Source organism: Haliotis rubra, unplaced genomic scaffold, assembly GCF_003918875.1.
Source record: "Haliotis rubra isolate DU_JTF1 unplaced genomic scaffold, ASM391887v1 Scf11, whole genome shotgun sequence".
Classification (NCBI taxonomy): Eukaryota; Metazoa; Mollusca; class Gastropoda; order Lepetellida; family Haliotidae; genus Haliotis; species Haliotis rubra.
Window position 1 is genome coordinate 1,908,885 of NW_025765003.1, and position 16,897 is coordinate 1,925,781.

Consider the following 16,897-nt stretch of genomic DNA (forward strand, 5'->3'; position numbering starts at 1 on the left):
ACTCTGTATGGGACATTGGACAGTATAGGGCCGTATACACTGATGAAGGTAAACTCTGTATGGGACATTGGACAGTATAGGGCTGTATACACTGATGAAGGTAAACTCTGTATGGGACGGTATAGGGCCGTATACACTGATGAAGGTAAACTCTGTATGGGACATTGGACAGTATAGGGCTGTATACACTGATGAAGGTAAACTCTGTATGGGACTGTATAGGGCCGTATACACTGATGAAGGTAAACTCTGTATGGGACAGTATAGGGCTATATACACTGATGAAGGTAACCTCTGTATGGGATGGTATAGGGACGTATACACTGATGAAGGTAACCTCTGTATGGGACATTGGACAGTATAGGGCTGTATACACTGATGACGGTAAACTCTGAATGGGATGGTATAGGGCTGTATACACTGATGAAGATGTATTTTGTATGGACATGGGACAATACAGAACCATATACACTGATGAAGGTAGACTTTGTATGGGACATAGGATAACATGGGGCTGTATATACTGATGAAGGTAGACTCGGTATGGACATAGGATAACATGGGGCTGTATATACTGATGAAGGTAGACTCGGTATGGACATAGGATAACATGGGGCTGTATATACTGATGAAGGTAGACTCGGTATGGACATAGGATAACATGGGGCTGTATATACTGATGAAGGTAGACTCGGTATGGACATAGGATAACATGGGGCTGTATATACTGATGAAGGTCGACTTTGTAATTTGGGATGAACTGGGAAGAACCAAGGAAGTCAAGTATAGGGAGTAACTCATGGGGGACAGGTATTGGGGAATGTGTAAAAGGGGACACATAAAGGGAAAATAGGGAGACGTGTGGGGAGTATGTAAAGGGGGACACGTACAGGGGAAAAACAAGGGAGACAAGTATGGAGGGGCCCCGGCATGAAAGGGGGACACATATTGGGGAGAAGGAAGTGGGTACGGGGCAACACTAAACAATGAGTGTCGAAGAAACCTGATCACACCAGAAGATATAAGTAAACTTTCCATCAGGCAAGGGCTGGGAGGCATTCATTAGGCTTTGAAGTTGTGTTAAAATCTCAGTGTTTCTGATAGAGATCTGAGCTTATCCACAAAGAAAAGATTGAGAATGGACTTTGAACCTGATCTGTCAGAGATTACCTTTATCATATTTATCTCGATGAAAATAAACACATCATGTGAATTCCTGGACTGAGTGGTAGGCCGAGTGAAAGATGATAGGGAATATTTGAGGCAGAAAAATGCTGGCATTATGTTGAGACAGGACAATGGACGTTATCACCCAGACATAACCGGATCCCAAATTTCTCTCTTCTGATACCAGATGCTTATGTTTGTCTCAGATTCTTTCATATGGTATGTTATTTTCTGCTCTCTGTTGTAACTGAAGGCTGTTTAAAGCTTTGAAGTAGGTAACGTTTTTTTAAACTAAATTGTATTTGTTCTAGTCAAGTGTGCACTTTGATTTTGTGTTTGAATTTTCTAATTTCCTGTAATTACATGATGTTAATCACAGAGTGGGGAGTGTTTTCTTGAGGGAAAAAACATCGAAATGCTTCAAGGCAATGAGGTTACAGAGTAAATTGTGTTTAAATCCAGTACCCGGTGCTGTTAGAGTTAACACATGTACATTGTACTGATGACATGCCAATTTAGGAGGTTTGTGATTTGATAACCTCTGATTGACCAATCAGAAGTAATTTCTAAGTTTATGGTAGGATAGTAATTATGTTTATCGTTAAGGACATGTATATGGTGACATGAATTATACAATATTTTCACTGGGAGGTTATATAAACAGGGGGTATTACTATACTGTTTAACATACATTATTCTACCATGACTTCAGTAAATACTGGATTGTGATTTGTTAATCAAAGTCATTCAGAGGTATATTTAGGAGATAACATACTGTGTTGGAAAATCAGAGGTATATAACGAAATTATAATAGCTCTAAATTTGATTTAAAACCCAACACATAGCGTGAGGTTTTAAATACAAAAATTAGAGGTGTTATAATTTCGTTATATACCTCTGATTTTCCAACACTGTACGTTTATCTCCATTCTACCATAACCGGTTATTAAGATCTAAAAGAAATACATACTGTGTTCGAAAATCAGAGGTATATAACGAAATTATAACAGCTCTAATTCTTTTAGAGATGTGATCATTGCAGTCAGTGTGTTTGTCATGCACATGCTCACGGTCAATGCATGTGCTTAAAATTTATATTTGAAGAAAGTGTTTCAGTAAACTGGCAATTCATTACAGATAATCTACAGTTGAAACAATAGCAAGTCATAACTGTTTAGTTATCTGAAAAACAAATACTGATAATTTGGGACTATAAATCCTGTCTCTAACATCTTGTCATACATGTTGAAAGTCAATTATCATTGGGTGGAGAGGATAAATCAAGTTTTTATTTCTCCACAGTTATCATCTTAACGCCATTAATAAAATTTTTACTGATTCGGCTTATTATCCCAACACATGAACCTGCCTCTGGAGATGGCATTCCATGACTTGAACAACTTTATAAAGCAAATAGTGTGTAAGTGTGTATCTCCAGCAATCAGAGATACCTTGAAACAGATGAAATTCTCTCAGTTAATTTATACATACAACCGGGCAGTCTCTGAAATCTATAGCTTAGCACACTTGCTTATTTATTTACTTAAAGAAGTTTTAAAAACTTCAAGTAAACAGTATCAAATTTTGTTGATAGCCTCAGATGATAGGATCTCGAGTAACAGTGCAGAAATTATTTAACAGAATCTGATACAAGTAACTCCCAACATAATGTAAATAGGCAAGTTTATTATCAGGTTTGGGCAAGGCTTTGTCAGTTGATCTGTGAGAATGATAACAGGTTTTCTGGTTGAGTTATGTCCCCTGTTGCACCTCTTGTAGATTAGAATTCCAATCAAAGCAATATGCAGGCTGGTAAAATAGAGCAATGAATTCATAATTATTTCCTCGTATTTGAGGTTTTCAAGTAAAAATGTATTTTGTTCATTCAAAATTATAAGGATACATTTGTGAGGTTTTGATAGTCACAGGAGTAAATAGTGTAAATACACCACTGTTGCGTTATTTCATGATGGGATATTACATGGTATGATATTGGCGTATTACCTCCTTGTTTGATAAAGACTGATGAATGGAATATCTAGACTTACATCAGAAAGTCTCAGAAATGAACGTATATTACAGAATACAATTGTTCCTAAAGTATATTCATGAAACGTTCTAAAAAAGGAGGCTTTCTTCATTTTCGGAAACTGAAACTCTGGTAATTCTAGACTTAATAATAATATTAAGTCATCTTCTATAGCTCACAGTCTCCAAACACCAAGTGATTGCTCGCGGCACTTCATCAGAATCTGATTATTATTACCCTGGATAACCCAAGCTGCCTGTTAGGTGCTAGAAGGTTATAGTCACATGACTTTATCACACCGGTACCCATTTTCTGCTGGGTGAACAGAGGCAATTTTGAACAAATTCACTTGCCTATGGTGAGACCACATGCATCACATGCGCTTTGTTGTGGAGCAGGACTGAAGTCTTAGAAACTCTCAGGAGTCCAGCTGCCAAACTTGGTCACCCATCCAAGGATTGTCCGAGCTGGATGTTGCTTAACTTCAACTGATGTGTGACCTGAGCTCTGTGCACAGGACCACGCACCACCTCACTTTCTATACTTGCATGGGCTGTATTAGGTGTAGTGGTGTTCCGATTAGTTGAAATAATCGAAGATTGGTCGAAGTGACCAAACGACCAAGCAATCGATCACATTTTCTCATAATCGAACACAAACGATTTTGGAACTGCTGTTTTAGTGTTTGAAACACTTGACGATGGAACATGTCTTAGAAGTTGTCAGGGCCTGAAAACGTGTTTAATTCTTAGAAAACTCACTTCACTAACTGAAAAATCATGACTGAATATTTCTTGAAGACTCCAGGAAGTTTATGTTCATGATATATTACTGATCACTTTAAAGTAGGAAGTTGCATCATGTTATACATATCTACAATAACAACCTTGACAGGAAAATCTGAAAAATGACGCTAACCAATTTTTTTCGAAGATTGTTCGTTGGTAATGAAGCAATCATCAATTGTGAGATTTCAACCAATTCCCAACACTAATTAGGTGTATTTCTTTCGGGGTCAGTAATCGGTATGACAGATTAGGGAATATCTGTAAGTCACTGAACCCTCGCAGTATATTAGGGGTGGATATAGCCGAGAATTTTCATATTGTGATATACAGTGAAAGCTGTCCAATCCGGCAGCTGTCCAATCCGGCAAGTTGTCAACATCGGCATAAAATCTCCATGGCTAATACATTTATCATCATTTAAAACCTCTGCAATCCGGCAGCTGTCAATTCCGGATCTCGGCATGACTGACTGACTGAGTTGAGTTTTACGCCGCTTTTAGCAATATTCCAGCAATATCACGGCGGGGGACACCAGAAATGGGCTTAACACATTGTGCCCATGTGGGGAATCGAACCTGGGTCCTCGGCGTGACGAGCCAACGCTTTAACCACTAGGCTACCCCACTGCCCCGATCTCGGCATGAAATGAGCCGCCCGAATATGTGTTTATACAGTTATCAGCGCTGTCTAATCGGGCACGTGGCAAGGAGTCAGTAATCCTGTGTTGAAACTACATGGTTGCTGACAAAGATAATTTAATCTTAGTTCAGTATGGGTGTACTTGTACATGTAATGAGTGAGTTGAGAGAGAAATTGAGAGAACCACCTTATACAACAATGTATATGAGAGTGATAACTGGTTTAGTTCTAGTTGTAGGTAACCGTGTCATCTCTACATTCTGGCACGCTGTCGAAACCAGATTATTTATTCAGTCCCGACGTGTGCTGGTTTAGACAGCTTCCACTGTATTGCGATGCGAAAGCATATATTGTGATATGTATTTCAATAATTTGCATGAAGTATTTTTAAACAAAAAAACTGCTTATAATCGGGTTAATGCTTGATTTATAGAGCAAAAACACAACAAAATCACTATGTTTGATTAAGCTTTAATACCAACTTTTAATCATGATAATATAAACATCTGAATAATATTTGCACAATTGAAACAAGGAAATATCCGAAGATTTCTGAGTGTTACGAAGTTTTCTGAATGCAAGTCAAAATACCGGTTTTCGATCAGCGTATTGCAATACGTATCGTTTTCATGTCTGAACTGGTAAATACCGGTAAACCGGTTATATTGCGCATCCCTACCCTATATTATTATACCAGAAATATTAACTATAGTATAGGAATCGGCGGTCCTTAATTTTCTTGGGGTAGTATGTGAACTTGATCAATGTAGCATCAATGTAGCATCAATGCAGGGCTGGATTTAGTGCTTTGTTACTTGCACTGGTGCAACCCAGCATTACAAAGTGCAACCTAGTTATTAGTTGAACTTGCACCAGGTGCAGCTCAATTTTTAGTGGGTAAACTCTGAATAAAACATCTAAATAATTCAATAGCATATTTCTTACAGTACATATTGCAATAAAAGCAGTGCACCTGGAATTTGGCTGGTGTAACTAGGTTTTTATCTTAGGTTGCACCTGGTGCAAGTAGGTTAACATATTTTAAATCGAGCCCTGGTTTGAATCCTGGATGGGACACAGCCCCAAAATTCTAGAATCTGTATTCTGAAAAAGTGTAATCCCACATTTGACCACTTTCTATGTTGCATTGCACATTCAAACTTGATCAAATCAAGAAAACAAACCAAAACACCTCATGTAACCAACAAGTTTAAAAAATACTTGCAAAAACAATAAATACATAAACTTAAGTGTATGGTTTTGCAGTTATTTCTCTATCAGTGGAATCTCCTTGTCCTATTTCAGTTCTTTTAATTTACATATATTTATACTGAATAACTGGTTGGTAAGTCTACAGAACTCTCTTCATAAGCATCGTCTATGTGTACACAGCTCTCTCCTTTAGGATCCTTGTCTTAATTTAAGTTCTCAAAATTCAAAAGCTCTCCTTAAGACTTTGCAGCGATGAGGGGATAGTTAAAAAACTAAACCTTACCATGTAAGGGGTCAGAAATAAAGTACACAATGTGAATGGTTGTGTTGATATGTTTCATGGAGGAGCGTGGGTTAAACTCATTGATTACAGCTTTACCTTGGTCTATCTATTTTACGTAGAGTCGGAATTATCAGTGATTACTTACAAGTGTCCACAGCATGAGGTGTCTGACACTGGCTACATGTGTCATGCTTCGCTTCATTTCCAAAACATTCACTAGTGTTGTGGCAATACTCAGAAGCCTTGAGCCAGTTACAGAGCGAAGAAACTCAACCAGTGAGGCTGGGTGTATTTCTTACCAGAACTGTTGGTTACATTTGTAGACTAATTCTGAGTCCTTGAATATATATAATATTGAAAGTAACAAATAAACCCTTTTAAATTTAAAAGGAGCCCCAGTGAGTTGGGAGGGGACTAGACTTGCTTCATTTAGGTCTTTAGCATTGCAGGGAGGGCTGACTATATACTAACGTTTAGTCTCTGAATATATATAATTTTGATGGTAACAAATAAACCCTTTTAAATTAAAAAGGAGCCCCAGTCAGATGGGAAATTCAGAACCTGTGGGAATCTTGACTTGCTTCATTAAGGGCTTTAGCATTGCAGGGAGGACTGACAATGGACTAAAGCTTAGTCCCTGAATATATATAATTTTGATAGTAACAAATAAACCCATTTAAATTAAAAAGGAGCCCCAGTCAGATGGGAATTCAGAACCTCTGGGAATCTTGACTTGCTTCATTTAGGGCTTTAGCATTGCAGGGAGGACTGACTATAGACTAACGCTTAGTCCCCAAATATATATAATTTTGATGGTAAGAAATAAACCCATTTAAATTGAAAAGGAGTCCCAGTGAGTCGGGAGACTGAGGAACCTGGGGAAATCTAGACTTGCTTCTTCTAGGGCTTTAGCATTGCAGGGAGGGCATTGCAGTAGGGAAGATAATGTGGTTCAGGGACTGTGAGACAGGCTAAGAAGCCGTGAGCCAGTTTCAGAGCGAAGAAAATCAGTTATGCTGGTTGTATTTCTTACCAGAACTGTTACTGTTGTAATAATTACTGTTTTAATAATCTGCAAATATTATTAGTTGTAGTGAATCCATTACTTCTATCCATTTTAAATTCTTAGGCGTACAGTACATTTTGTACAAGAAAAACATGTTCATGAGTGTCCAAGATATTTTTATGGATTAAATTTCTTTTTTATTTCCCTCACCCAAAAACAAGTTTAATCCATAAAAATATCTTGGACATCTATGTACAACTTCTAAATGCCACTGAAAGACATGTTCATGAGTGTTTTTAAGGTAACAAATTCATCTGCAATTTACAATCCAGGGGAATCAAGAGATTTCTGGCTGTATCTAGTGTTGGGAATTGGTTGAAATCTCATAATTGATAATTGGTTCCTTACCAACGAGCAATCATCGAAAAAATTGGTTAGCGTCATTTTTCAGATTTTGCTATTCAGGTTGTTATTGCAGATAAGTATAACCTGGTTCTCTGTTGGGTTTATTTTTATTAAGAAACTGTGCAAATTGCATTTGCAAATTTCACTTCCAATGTAAAATGATGCAACTTGCTACTTTAAAGTGATGACTAATATATCATGAACATAAACTTCCTGGCGTCTTCAAGAAATATTCAGTCATGACTTTTCAGTAAGTGAAGTGAGTTTTCTAAGAATCAAACACGTTTTCAGGCCCTGACAGTTTCTAAGATATGTTCCATCGTCAAGTGTTTCAAACATTAAAACAGTTCTTACAAAATTGTTTGTGTTCGATTATGAGAAAATGTGATCGCTTGCTTGGTCGTTTGGTCACTGCGACAAATCTTCGATTATTTCAGTTAATCGGAACACCACTAGTTGAATCAGCTGACAATGACTCTCTTCAGTTTTTCTTTATGCCAAGGGTTGTGTATTACCAAGTGTGTGTTCATTAGGAATTGCCACATGCACAGTTAATTCAGTCACTGTCCATTCCAAACATTTCTGGTGTCCCCCGCCGTGATATTGCTGAGATATTGCTAAAAGCGGCATAAAACTAAACTCACTCACTCACTCCATTCCGAAACTGACCAATGTGAGAAAGTTTCCAGTTACACTGCATGATATTTGAATACTAATATGATTCTTAGAGCTTTATCTATTTGAAAATTTGCAACAAAAACATACAGATTTAATTCTTTGAAAGTTTACCAACTTAAAGTCAATTTATCAATCAGTTTTAAAGTCCATTTGTGAACATTGTTAAGAAATAGGTAATGACACCCATTTCAAATCTTGAATGTTGTAATATTATTTTTCCATATCTCCCTGAAAATAAGATATCATAAAAGAGACATTTCCAGAAAATTCAATATTTTATGCTATGAATTTAACATAAATCGTTATATTTTAATCATATGTATAAAATATCAAAGCAAGATAAGTCTTCATGTTTCTAGAACATTAACTTGGCAAGCTATAAAAGCTTGATAATTAGGACCCTAACTTATTCATGCGATGAAAATTTGTTTCTCCATTTGTGTAATTGTTGAAACATTAATGAAGTCTATCAAACAGCACGTATCATAAACCTCCAAGCGTCCTTTTCTATGGCCTGTAGCTGACGTTTGCCAGGCAGATAGTAGCTAGCTGTGATAGCGACTTACGAATGAACCGATGCTGTTCCATGGGATCATTGCAATCGGCCCTTCACAAGCATATCTTTCCATCTTTAGACGACCATCATTTATATTCAATGATACACAAACTGACTTGCCTATTTCTTAACCTAACATATCAGATTATTCCGTGATTTTTTTTCCATTTCTTGAAATGCCAACAGATTGTGATGTTTTTGAAATCTGTTTCTGGGCCCCTTGCAACAATGCTTGCCTATTTCAGAGCCGGTTTATCTTACTGATAAGTCCAGTCTTAAACTTTAGGAGAGTTTTATCAAATATGGAGGCAATTTAATTACCAGATAAATCTCTAGTATAACTCCTTATGTCTTAATCTCTCAGATTGGAGGGAAAATATCAGAGAGACATTTAAATCGAACTCAATGCATGCTTGGCAGGGTTGTTATGTGGTGGCTAAGATAGGCATTCTTGAATATTCTGAGTTCGTTGATGATAATGTAACATATAATTCCAGGACATATCTCTTGTCTGATAAAATTATCAATTTGGTATTTCAACAAAAAAGATTTTGAGTTTATGTTCATGTTTTGAAGATGAAAGTTTTTTTGGCATCAAACGAAAACACGTTATTCTCCATGAACACCGATTACGTTTTTAGATAGGTTGGAAACGACAGACTTGCTTCTCATAACAAAAAATACATTTTTTTCATTTGAATGTGTCCAGGTGTGTACTGAGCAAGTTGCCTGTTCCACCAAGCAATATACTAGATAATGATGCGAGGTGTGTTACAATGTTCTACAAGTGATATCACATGTAATCCTGTCATAGTGCTAATGACTTGTACAAGGGGATGTATTATATGTTACATGCATGGTTATAAGGCCTGGTTCATAGATCTTCCACAATATTTCTATGGAAACCCATTAGAGCCACATAATTAATTGAGCTTGAATTTTCAAGGTAGCAAAATTGAATTTTTGACTTAGCTTGACTTAGTTTATGCATTTGTAGATATTATCTGGAATTATCGCCTAGTATCTTTAATTTTCAACTCAGTATCTTGACTTTTCAAAATGATGAAAAAACAATGCTACACCCTTAATGGGCTTACATATATTTCACTAATGAGGAATATGATAAACATTTAATCTTATTTATTCACAGAAATTTAGATAACATCTTTGAGTGGCTTTGTAGACGTTTGGAAGCACAATGCTGGCAAATATTATGGATACAAGTTGTCATACCTGCTTCTTTTCGTAGGCGGTGGGGTGGCTTTGTGGTTAAAGCATTCACGCGTCATGCTGGTACAATGTGTGAAGCCCATTTCTGGTGTCCCCTGCCGTGATATATTGTAGGAATATTGCTAAATGCAGTTTACAACAATACTCACTCAATTCTTCTTTTCATAAGTTGTCATTCCTTCTTGTATTATTCAATCTGTATAGAAACGTTGCATGTTGTTATCAATAAACTTTGTCATTACAGAAATTAAGATAATGAGAGCAATTTCTAATGGGACCATATTGGAAGCAATTGACTTGACCTTAACAATAAGAGCAGTTTCCCATATGTAACCACCAATCTTGAACATAGCCAACATCAATTAAAATGTTCTTTCATTATTTTATTTTAGTTGACAACTAACCATATGAATTAGTTATATTTGAAGTGCAAATGCTAAAAACGTGACTGCTTCATCTGTGTGAGAAAGTTTAGCACTTGTCTGTGGATGTCATTTGTACAGTTAGTCAAAGGAATTGTGTCTATCATTACCATATTGCCATGTCCATTCGTTTCTCTTTGTATCTGAAATTGTTTGATTAACATAGGAGTGATTCCCAGCATTGGTGCAATGTGTGAAGCCCATTTCTGGTGTCTCCTGCCATGATATTTCTGGAATATTGCTACAAGAGTCTCAAAACCTCTCTCCTCTCTCTCTCTGTCTCTCTCTTTCTCTCTCTCTCTCTCTCTCTCTCTCTCTCTCTCTCACTCTCTCACTCTCTCTCACACTCACTCACTGTATCTGAGATGCTCTCATATTGTAACATAAGGAACAGTTTTGTAATGAAAACAAAGGTAAACAGACAAAGACCCTCACCACTTGCATCCTCACCACCTCCAAGGCTTTCCGTAAACCAAACGACTTAAGAACATAGTTTTCCTGAATTGCTAGATATTAAGGATGAACAACATGATCATGGAACACAGCTGTGAACCAAATAAATAAAAATGATTTTTTTAATATTCAAATTACATGGTTCAAATTATATGCATTATTAAATATATAAATAATCCATTTATTGTTGCAAGTAAATCATTCATTATCCAAAAGCTGCATATTTGAGTAAAAAACATGAAAGAAATCTTCATAATTTCCCAATTAATTTTGTGTTGTTTGCCTACAATGACACATGCGAAATATTGCAAACCATTCTTGGGGTCTGAGTCATACAATTATTCACAGTATTTCATGCAACTCAGAAATATGTATACATTATGCACAAAACTATTGAACCGACACAAACTATGTACATGTCTACTGAGCCCACAATAATATTCATTGTGCCAAATTCTTGACAAGAAATTTATAGTACTGTAATGAGAGTAATTATTAAATCTTACAGATCTGCTACACCATTTCATTACTTCATCATGCTCACAGAACCTTCATATTATGTGGGGGTGGTGGGGTAGTCTAGTGGTTAAAGCGTTGGCTCGTCACCGAAGACCCGTGTTCGAATCACCACATGGTTACAATGTGTGAAGCCCATTTCTGGTGTCCCCAACCGTGATATTGCTGGAATATTGCTAAAAGCGGCAACAGCAAGCTCAGTCAGTCAATCATATTATGTGGGAGTACCCTTGGAATTAGAAATTAGGGGTCGCGTGAAACCCTAGGTTTGTAGGACACGGGCACACCTATGGAGATTTGTGGTGGGAAAGATCTAAAGCAAACTATAATGAATTGTATCCATAATGAGCATGCTTATAACAGTCAAGCTGATATAAAGGAATGATTTTGTTTTGTACTGGCCACTTGCCGTATATTATAATCAAAATCGGTATAATTAATTACGGATATAACAAACGAAAACTTGTGGTCCTTTTGAGAACCAAAATGATTTCGGTCGTCACTTGGATCACTTGATGTCTTGTCAGTGCACGAGGATGGCATTTACCCTTGCTAATTGCATCAGTGGATTGTCTGGTCTAGACTCAGTTGTTTATCAAGACACTGTCAAATATCTTTAATATTGCTTAGTACAGCATATTACAAACAACAAACAAAAATCAAATATACACACCACAAGAGATATAACATCCTCATTCTTAAACACCAGTGTACAAACATCTGTTAAGGTTAAAGAACAGTCTGTTTCTTGGTTATGGACAAGTCCAACCTAAATTTTTCAAAATCCCGGTAGTTAAAACTTTATATTTTAATTGTTTTCTTGATATTTTTAATTTGATATTATTGTGAAATATTTATTTGAAGTGTTTTGTTGAGTAAAGTGATATGAAAGTAGCCCTGATTACATGTATTAATGCTGCCATCTGCCCCTTGACATATTAACCAATCTGAAAATCTGGACATTAAATTTATGTAGACTAATAAAGAAAAGATAAAATAATCCCTAATTGTGAAATAATTAAACTGTAGACAATGAGCTATATTTGTTTACGCTTGGAGGTTAACCTTTCTGGGTCTTCATACTGGTGATGTAGAAACAGTTATTATTCTATTCACACTTTGCTAAGGATCAAATAATTGATTCAACAGGAAACTATGATGTGAGGTCTAATTTGGTTTAAATATCTAAGCTTAGGTTTCAGTATGTCACTGCAGCTTGTGGATCCCATACCTGCTATTGACAGGTGTTGTGTACTTGTCTATGACTCATTCCATGACATGCAAAATGGTTGATTAGTGCCATGAAAACCATTTTTATGGTTACTCATATATCAAGTGCATAAGGTTAGATTAAAGTGGCCGTTTGCCTAAAGAGGGGTCACCATATCATTATTTTTCCAGTTTTATATGGATACAATTTCAAATTATAAATCTATGTTTAAGTAAAGTTGGGAATTTTTGTGATCCTTAGCAAAGTGTGAGTAGTATATATCAAAACAATGAACTCAAAGGGATCACTTATTTCGGTATTATATAATGGTAGATCATTTTACGCATATTTCGACTAAAATATAAAGCAAGTGGTACAAACCAAACAAACAGTGTGTTACATCCGTCAGTTTATGAGAAGCATGTTTGTTTTAAACTGTATATTAAATTATGTTGGTTTGTTGTTTAACGCCGCACTCAGCAATATTCCAGCTATATGGCATCAGTCTGTAAATAATCGAGTCTGGACCAGACAACCAGTGATCAACCTCATGAGTGTCGATCTATACAATTGGAATACAATGACTTGCGTCAACCAAGTCATCAAGCCTGACCACCCGATCCTATTAGTCGCCTCTTACGACAAGCATGGGTTGCTGAAGACCAATTCTAACCCGGATCTTCACGAGAACATAAATTATTTTGTAAATTTGAACTTGACATTTCTGATGTTTTTCACTGGGGTGACATAGCTACAAAATATCAAATTAAATTATGTCCAAGTTTACCAAAATATCAAATTAAATTATGTCCAAGTTTATGAGGTCCAGACTTTCAAATGAGTATGTTTGTCAGTTTCAGGAAATGGGGAAACAGCTGGTGAGGCAAGTCCCACAGGCAGTCACCACCAGGGGGAGAATCAAGGGGAGACCACCCCGCTGTCGTCACGCTGCATCCAGTCCCCAGCATCATCTGACTTAGACCCGAGTGACAGTCACACAGAGACACCTGGTGGGAAGGTGGATCAACCAAATATGTCGGACATTGACAATGTGCAAGTAAAACAGGAAGTAAATACAGATTCCTCAAGTCCGACGATGTTACAGGGCTTGGCAAATCAACTTCAGCTGCCGAAGGATGTTCTGTATTTAAAACGAGTTGAGATAACTATGCACGGAAACACAGCAGTGTGCTGGGTGGTCTGTTGTGCTATTCCACTCCAAGCTGGAAGCAGTTTGGGACCCTTTCAAGGGGAGGTAACCTCAGCCGATAAAGTCAGAGTTGGCGATTTGATACTACAGGTGAACATAATTCTATTATAATCCTGGCCATTTTCTTGCAGATGTTTAGACTCATAAATTCTTCAGTTCTGTGTATGACAGTATGAGCAAACTCTCAGAAGGGAATTTTGAAAGTGGAGCAATCTGAATTAAATGTATTAAGTGGAAAATCTATTGTTAGATATGTATTATTTCTAAAGGGGAGAAATTTATTCTTAGCACCCTATTATTTTTCATTTAATCATTGAACCAGCAATTTTAGAGCAATATTTAATAAGACTCTTTTCATTCTTTAGTTTTCCGGAAAAACAGAACCGATACTTGTGAATGTGACAGCTCAATCTGGAGCGTGGCTCGCCTTGCTGAGGACTGCAACTAACAACGCTGTCAAAAACACATGTGTACATCTTGAAGGTGAGGAAAGTAGTTGTTTATGCCAGGACTTGGTCGCTAACTTGCTCATGGTTGGTACCTCATGATTGCTGGTGGTTAGATTTGGTCTCAGCAACCAATGATTCTCGACGTAAGAGGCGTGAGTGAGTGAGTTTAGTTTTACGCCGCACTCAGCAATGTTCCAGCTATATGGAAACTGTCTGTAAATAATCGAGTCGAGACCAGACAATCCAGTGATCAACAGCATGAGCATCGATCTGCGTAATTGGGAACCGATGACGTGTCAACCAAGTCAGCGAGCCTGACTACCCGATCCCGTTAGTTGACTCTTACGACAGGCATGGGTTACTGAAGGCCAATATTCTAACCCGGACCTTCACGGGTCTCGTAAGAGGCGACTAACAAAACCAAGTGGTCAAACTCGCTGACTTGGTTTATGCATGTCATCATATCCCAATTGCGTTGATCGCTGTTTCATCTCATCAGTCACTCAATTGTTTGGTCCAGACCTGATTATTTACAGGCTACCATTATATTGCATGAATAAATTGGCATTAAACAACAAAAATAACCAATGGATTATTTACCTCAGTCATACAAATATTGAAATACCTTCGCTTTATGTTGATAAATATCTTTTACAAAAAATGTTTTAATAATGTCCACATGATTGGATCTTCAGTTGGTACTTACTGACATTTTTACTTGATCATGTGAAGTCATCAATTAGTCTGATCTTTCTTTTGTTCTTTTTAAAAACAAACAGAAGATATAAAAGGTTGTTTTTGAGAAATAATAATTAGCCTTTATTTACCAAATTTAGAATACCTGCACATGTAACATATGTTATATTTGGGATTACACTTTCTCGGTAAAGTACAGATACTAGTACTTTTGTTAGGTTGAGTCCATCCAGGTTTGAAACCTCACTCATTGCCAGCACACAAAGTCAGCAACCTAACCCACTCTATCACTGTGGCTTCCTAAAGTGTATCCTAAATATAACATATGTTACATTTGACCGCTTTCTAAATGGCATTGTGTATTCACATATGCATGTTTACTCTGAATCATCATATATATCAAAACAAAGTATTCTGGGCCTAGATTTTCGAAGCTCTCTTAGCTAAGATAGTCGCAAGTTAATGTTAACGTATTGCAGTTTTGACTATCTTAGTGCTAAGAGAGCTTTGAAAATCTAGGCCATTACTTTCTTAGATGCTTCACTAAAATGTCAATAGTCCCAACAGTTCTTATTTAAACCACAAAACAATAGGACACACGTGTCCCTGTGCTTAACTGTGAGAGTTCAGGGCAAACCTATTGTTTATTATTACACTGCACATTGGTGTGGACCAAACAATATGGCATCATTACCTCCAGTTGATCTTTTCTTTGTGAAATATTTCATAGAAAATTCAACATGGCTGGTAGACATGTTAGCAGCTAGTTTAGAGACATTTTTGTCTTCAGGTGACCGGATATGGTGCGAGGTTGTGTCTGATCTGGAGGAAGGCTCAGAGCTGATTGGCTCATTCCTGTACCATGCAGAAAATGAATCTCCTTCACAGTCCAGTTCCCCTGTACCAGCCCTTCCCCCCCCACCAGTTCAGGAGGAGGAACCAGTCAAACCAGAACCCCCGCCAGCACCACCTTCAAAAAGGTCAAGGTCACCCACAAATCATGGTGAGCATGATCTCAAAATAATACCCTTGCATTTACCACAATGTACTCACATTATGCTAACTGGATATGGATGTGATATGACTAATTCTGCCTTTCTTCAGGTTTTGTAATAATTGTGTCATATGCTCAGCTGTATTTAATGCTGTTGGTTTGCGTAAGAGAAAGAAAGACAGCGACTGACAGGAAAGAGGTGTTTTTAATTTTTCTTCTTGCTGCAAATTATCTAAAATCAGTGTGAAGTTCTATAGCTTACATGCAGAATCTGCCAATCATGTTGATGGCAACAAAGCAATCCATATCAACATAGTTTCACAGTAAAAGCATTCAAATAAGCCAGTATGGAAATATTCAGGAAACAAGTATATTTTATTTCAGCTGCCCTTATATATGGCTGTCCATTCTGCAGCGTGAGATTCAGTAGTCCAAGGACTCTTCAAGGTCATCTGGCATACTACTGTTCAAAGAAGCCCCCAGACTTGGGTGAGAAGACTGCCAGGGAGGGAGAAGGAAGCGGTCGGAATGCTGATGAAAATGATACTGATGAGGGTAAGGGATGCATCTGATTCTGACTCTCCAAATCATGCCTTAAAAAATGTGGTGCCAAAGTTTGCAAGACATTCAGCAGGTCAACAGATTTTATCCCATTTCTCTTTAAATGAATTGGATTTATTTTATGTCTTTTGTAGATGTCACTATTGAAATGAGTGAGTGAGTTTAGTTTTACGCTAATTTTAGCAATATTCCAGCAATATCACAGCGGGGTCATCAGAAATGGGCCTCATGCATTGTACCCATGTGGGGAATCCAACCTGGGTATTTGGCGTGATGAGCAAACAATTCAACCACTCGGCTACCCTATCCCCCCACGATTGAAAACTACTGAACTTTTAACATAGAATACGTCATATATATTACCATCCAATTCAAGTCAGATTTTTCTGAAT

The 16,897-nt window shown here is 37.2% G+C and overlaps 1 protein-coding gene across 1 annotated transcript in view; it reads left to right on the forward strand.

The window, feature by feature from the left end:
- LOC124284352 (zinc finger protein ush-like) overlaps positions 1–16,897 on the forward strand; it is a 64,791-nt gene that overhangs the window by 43,627 nt on the left and 4,267 nt on the right. The window contains exons 3-6 of the mRNA XM_046720442.1: positions 13,450–13,895; positions 14,171–14,288; positions 15,741–15,953; positions 16,329–16,499. Coding sequence (XP_046576398.1) covers positions 13,450–13,895; positions 14,171–14,288; positions 15,741–15,953; positions 16,329–16,499 — 948 coding nt within the window. The remainder of the gene's footprint in view (positions 1–13,449; positions 13,896–14,170; positions 14,289–15,740; positions 15,954–16,328; positions 16,500–16,897) is intronic.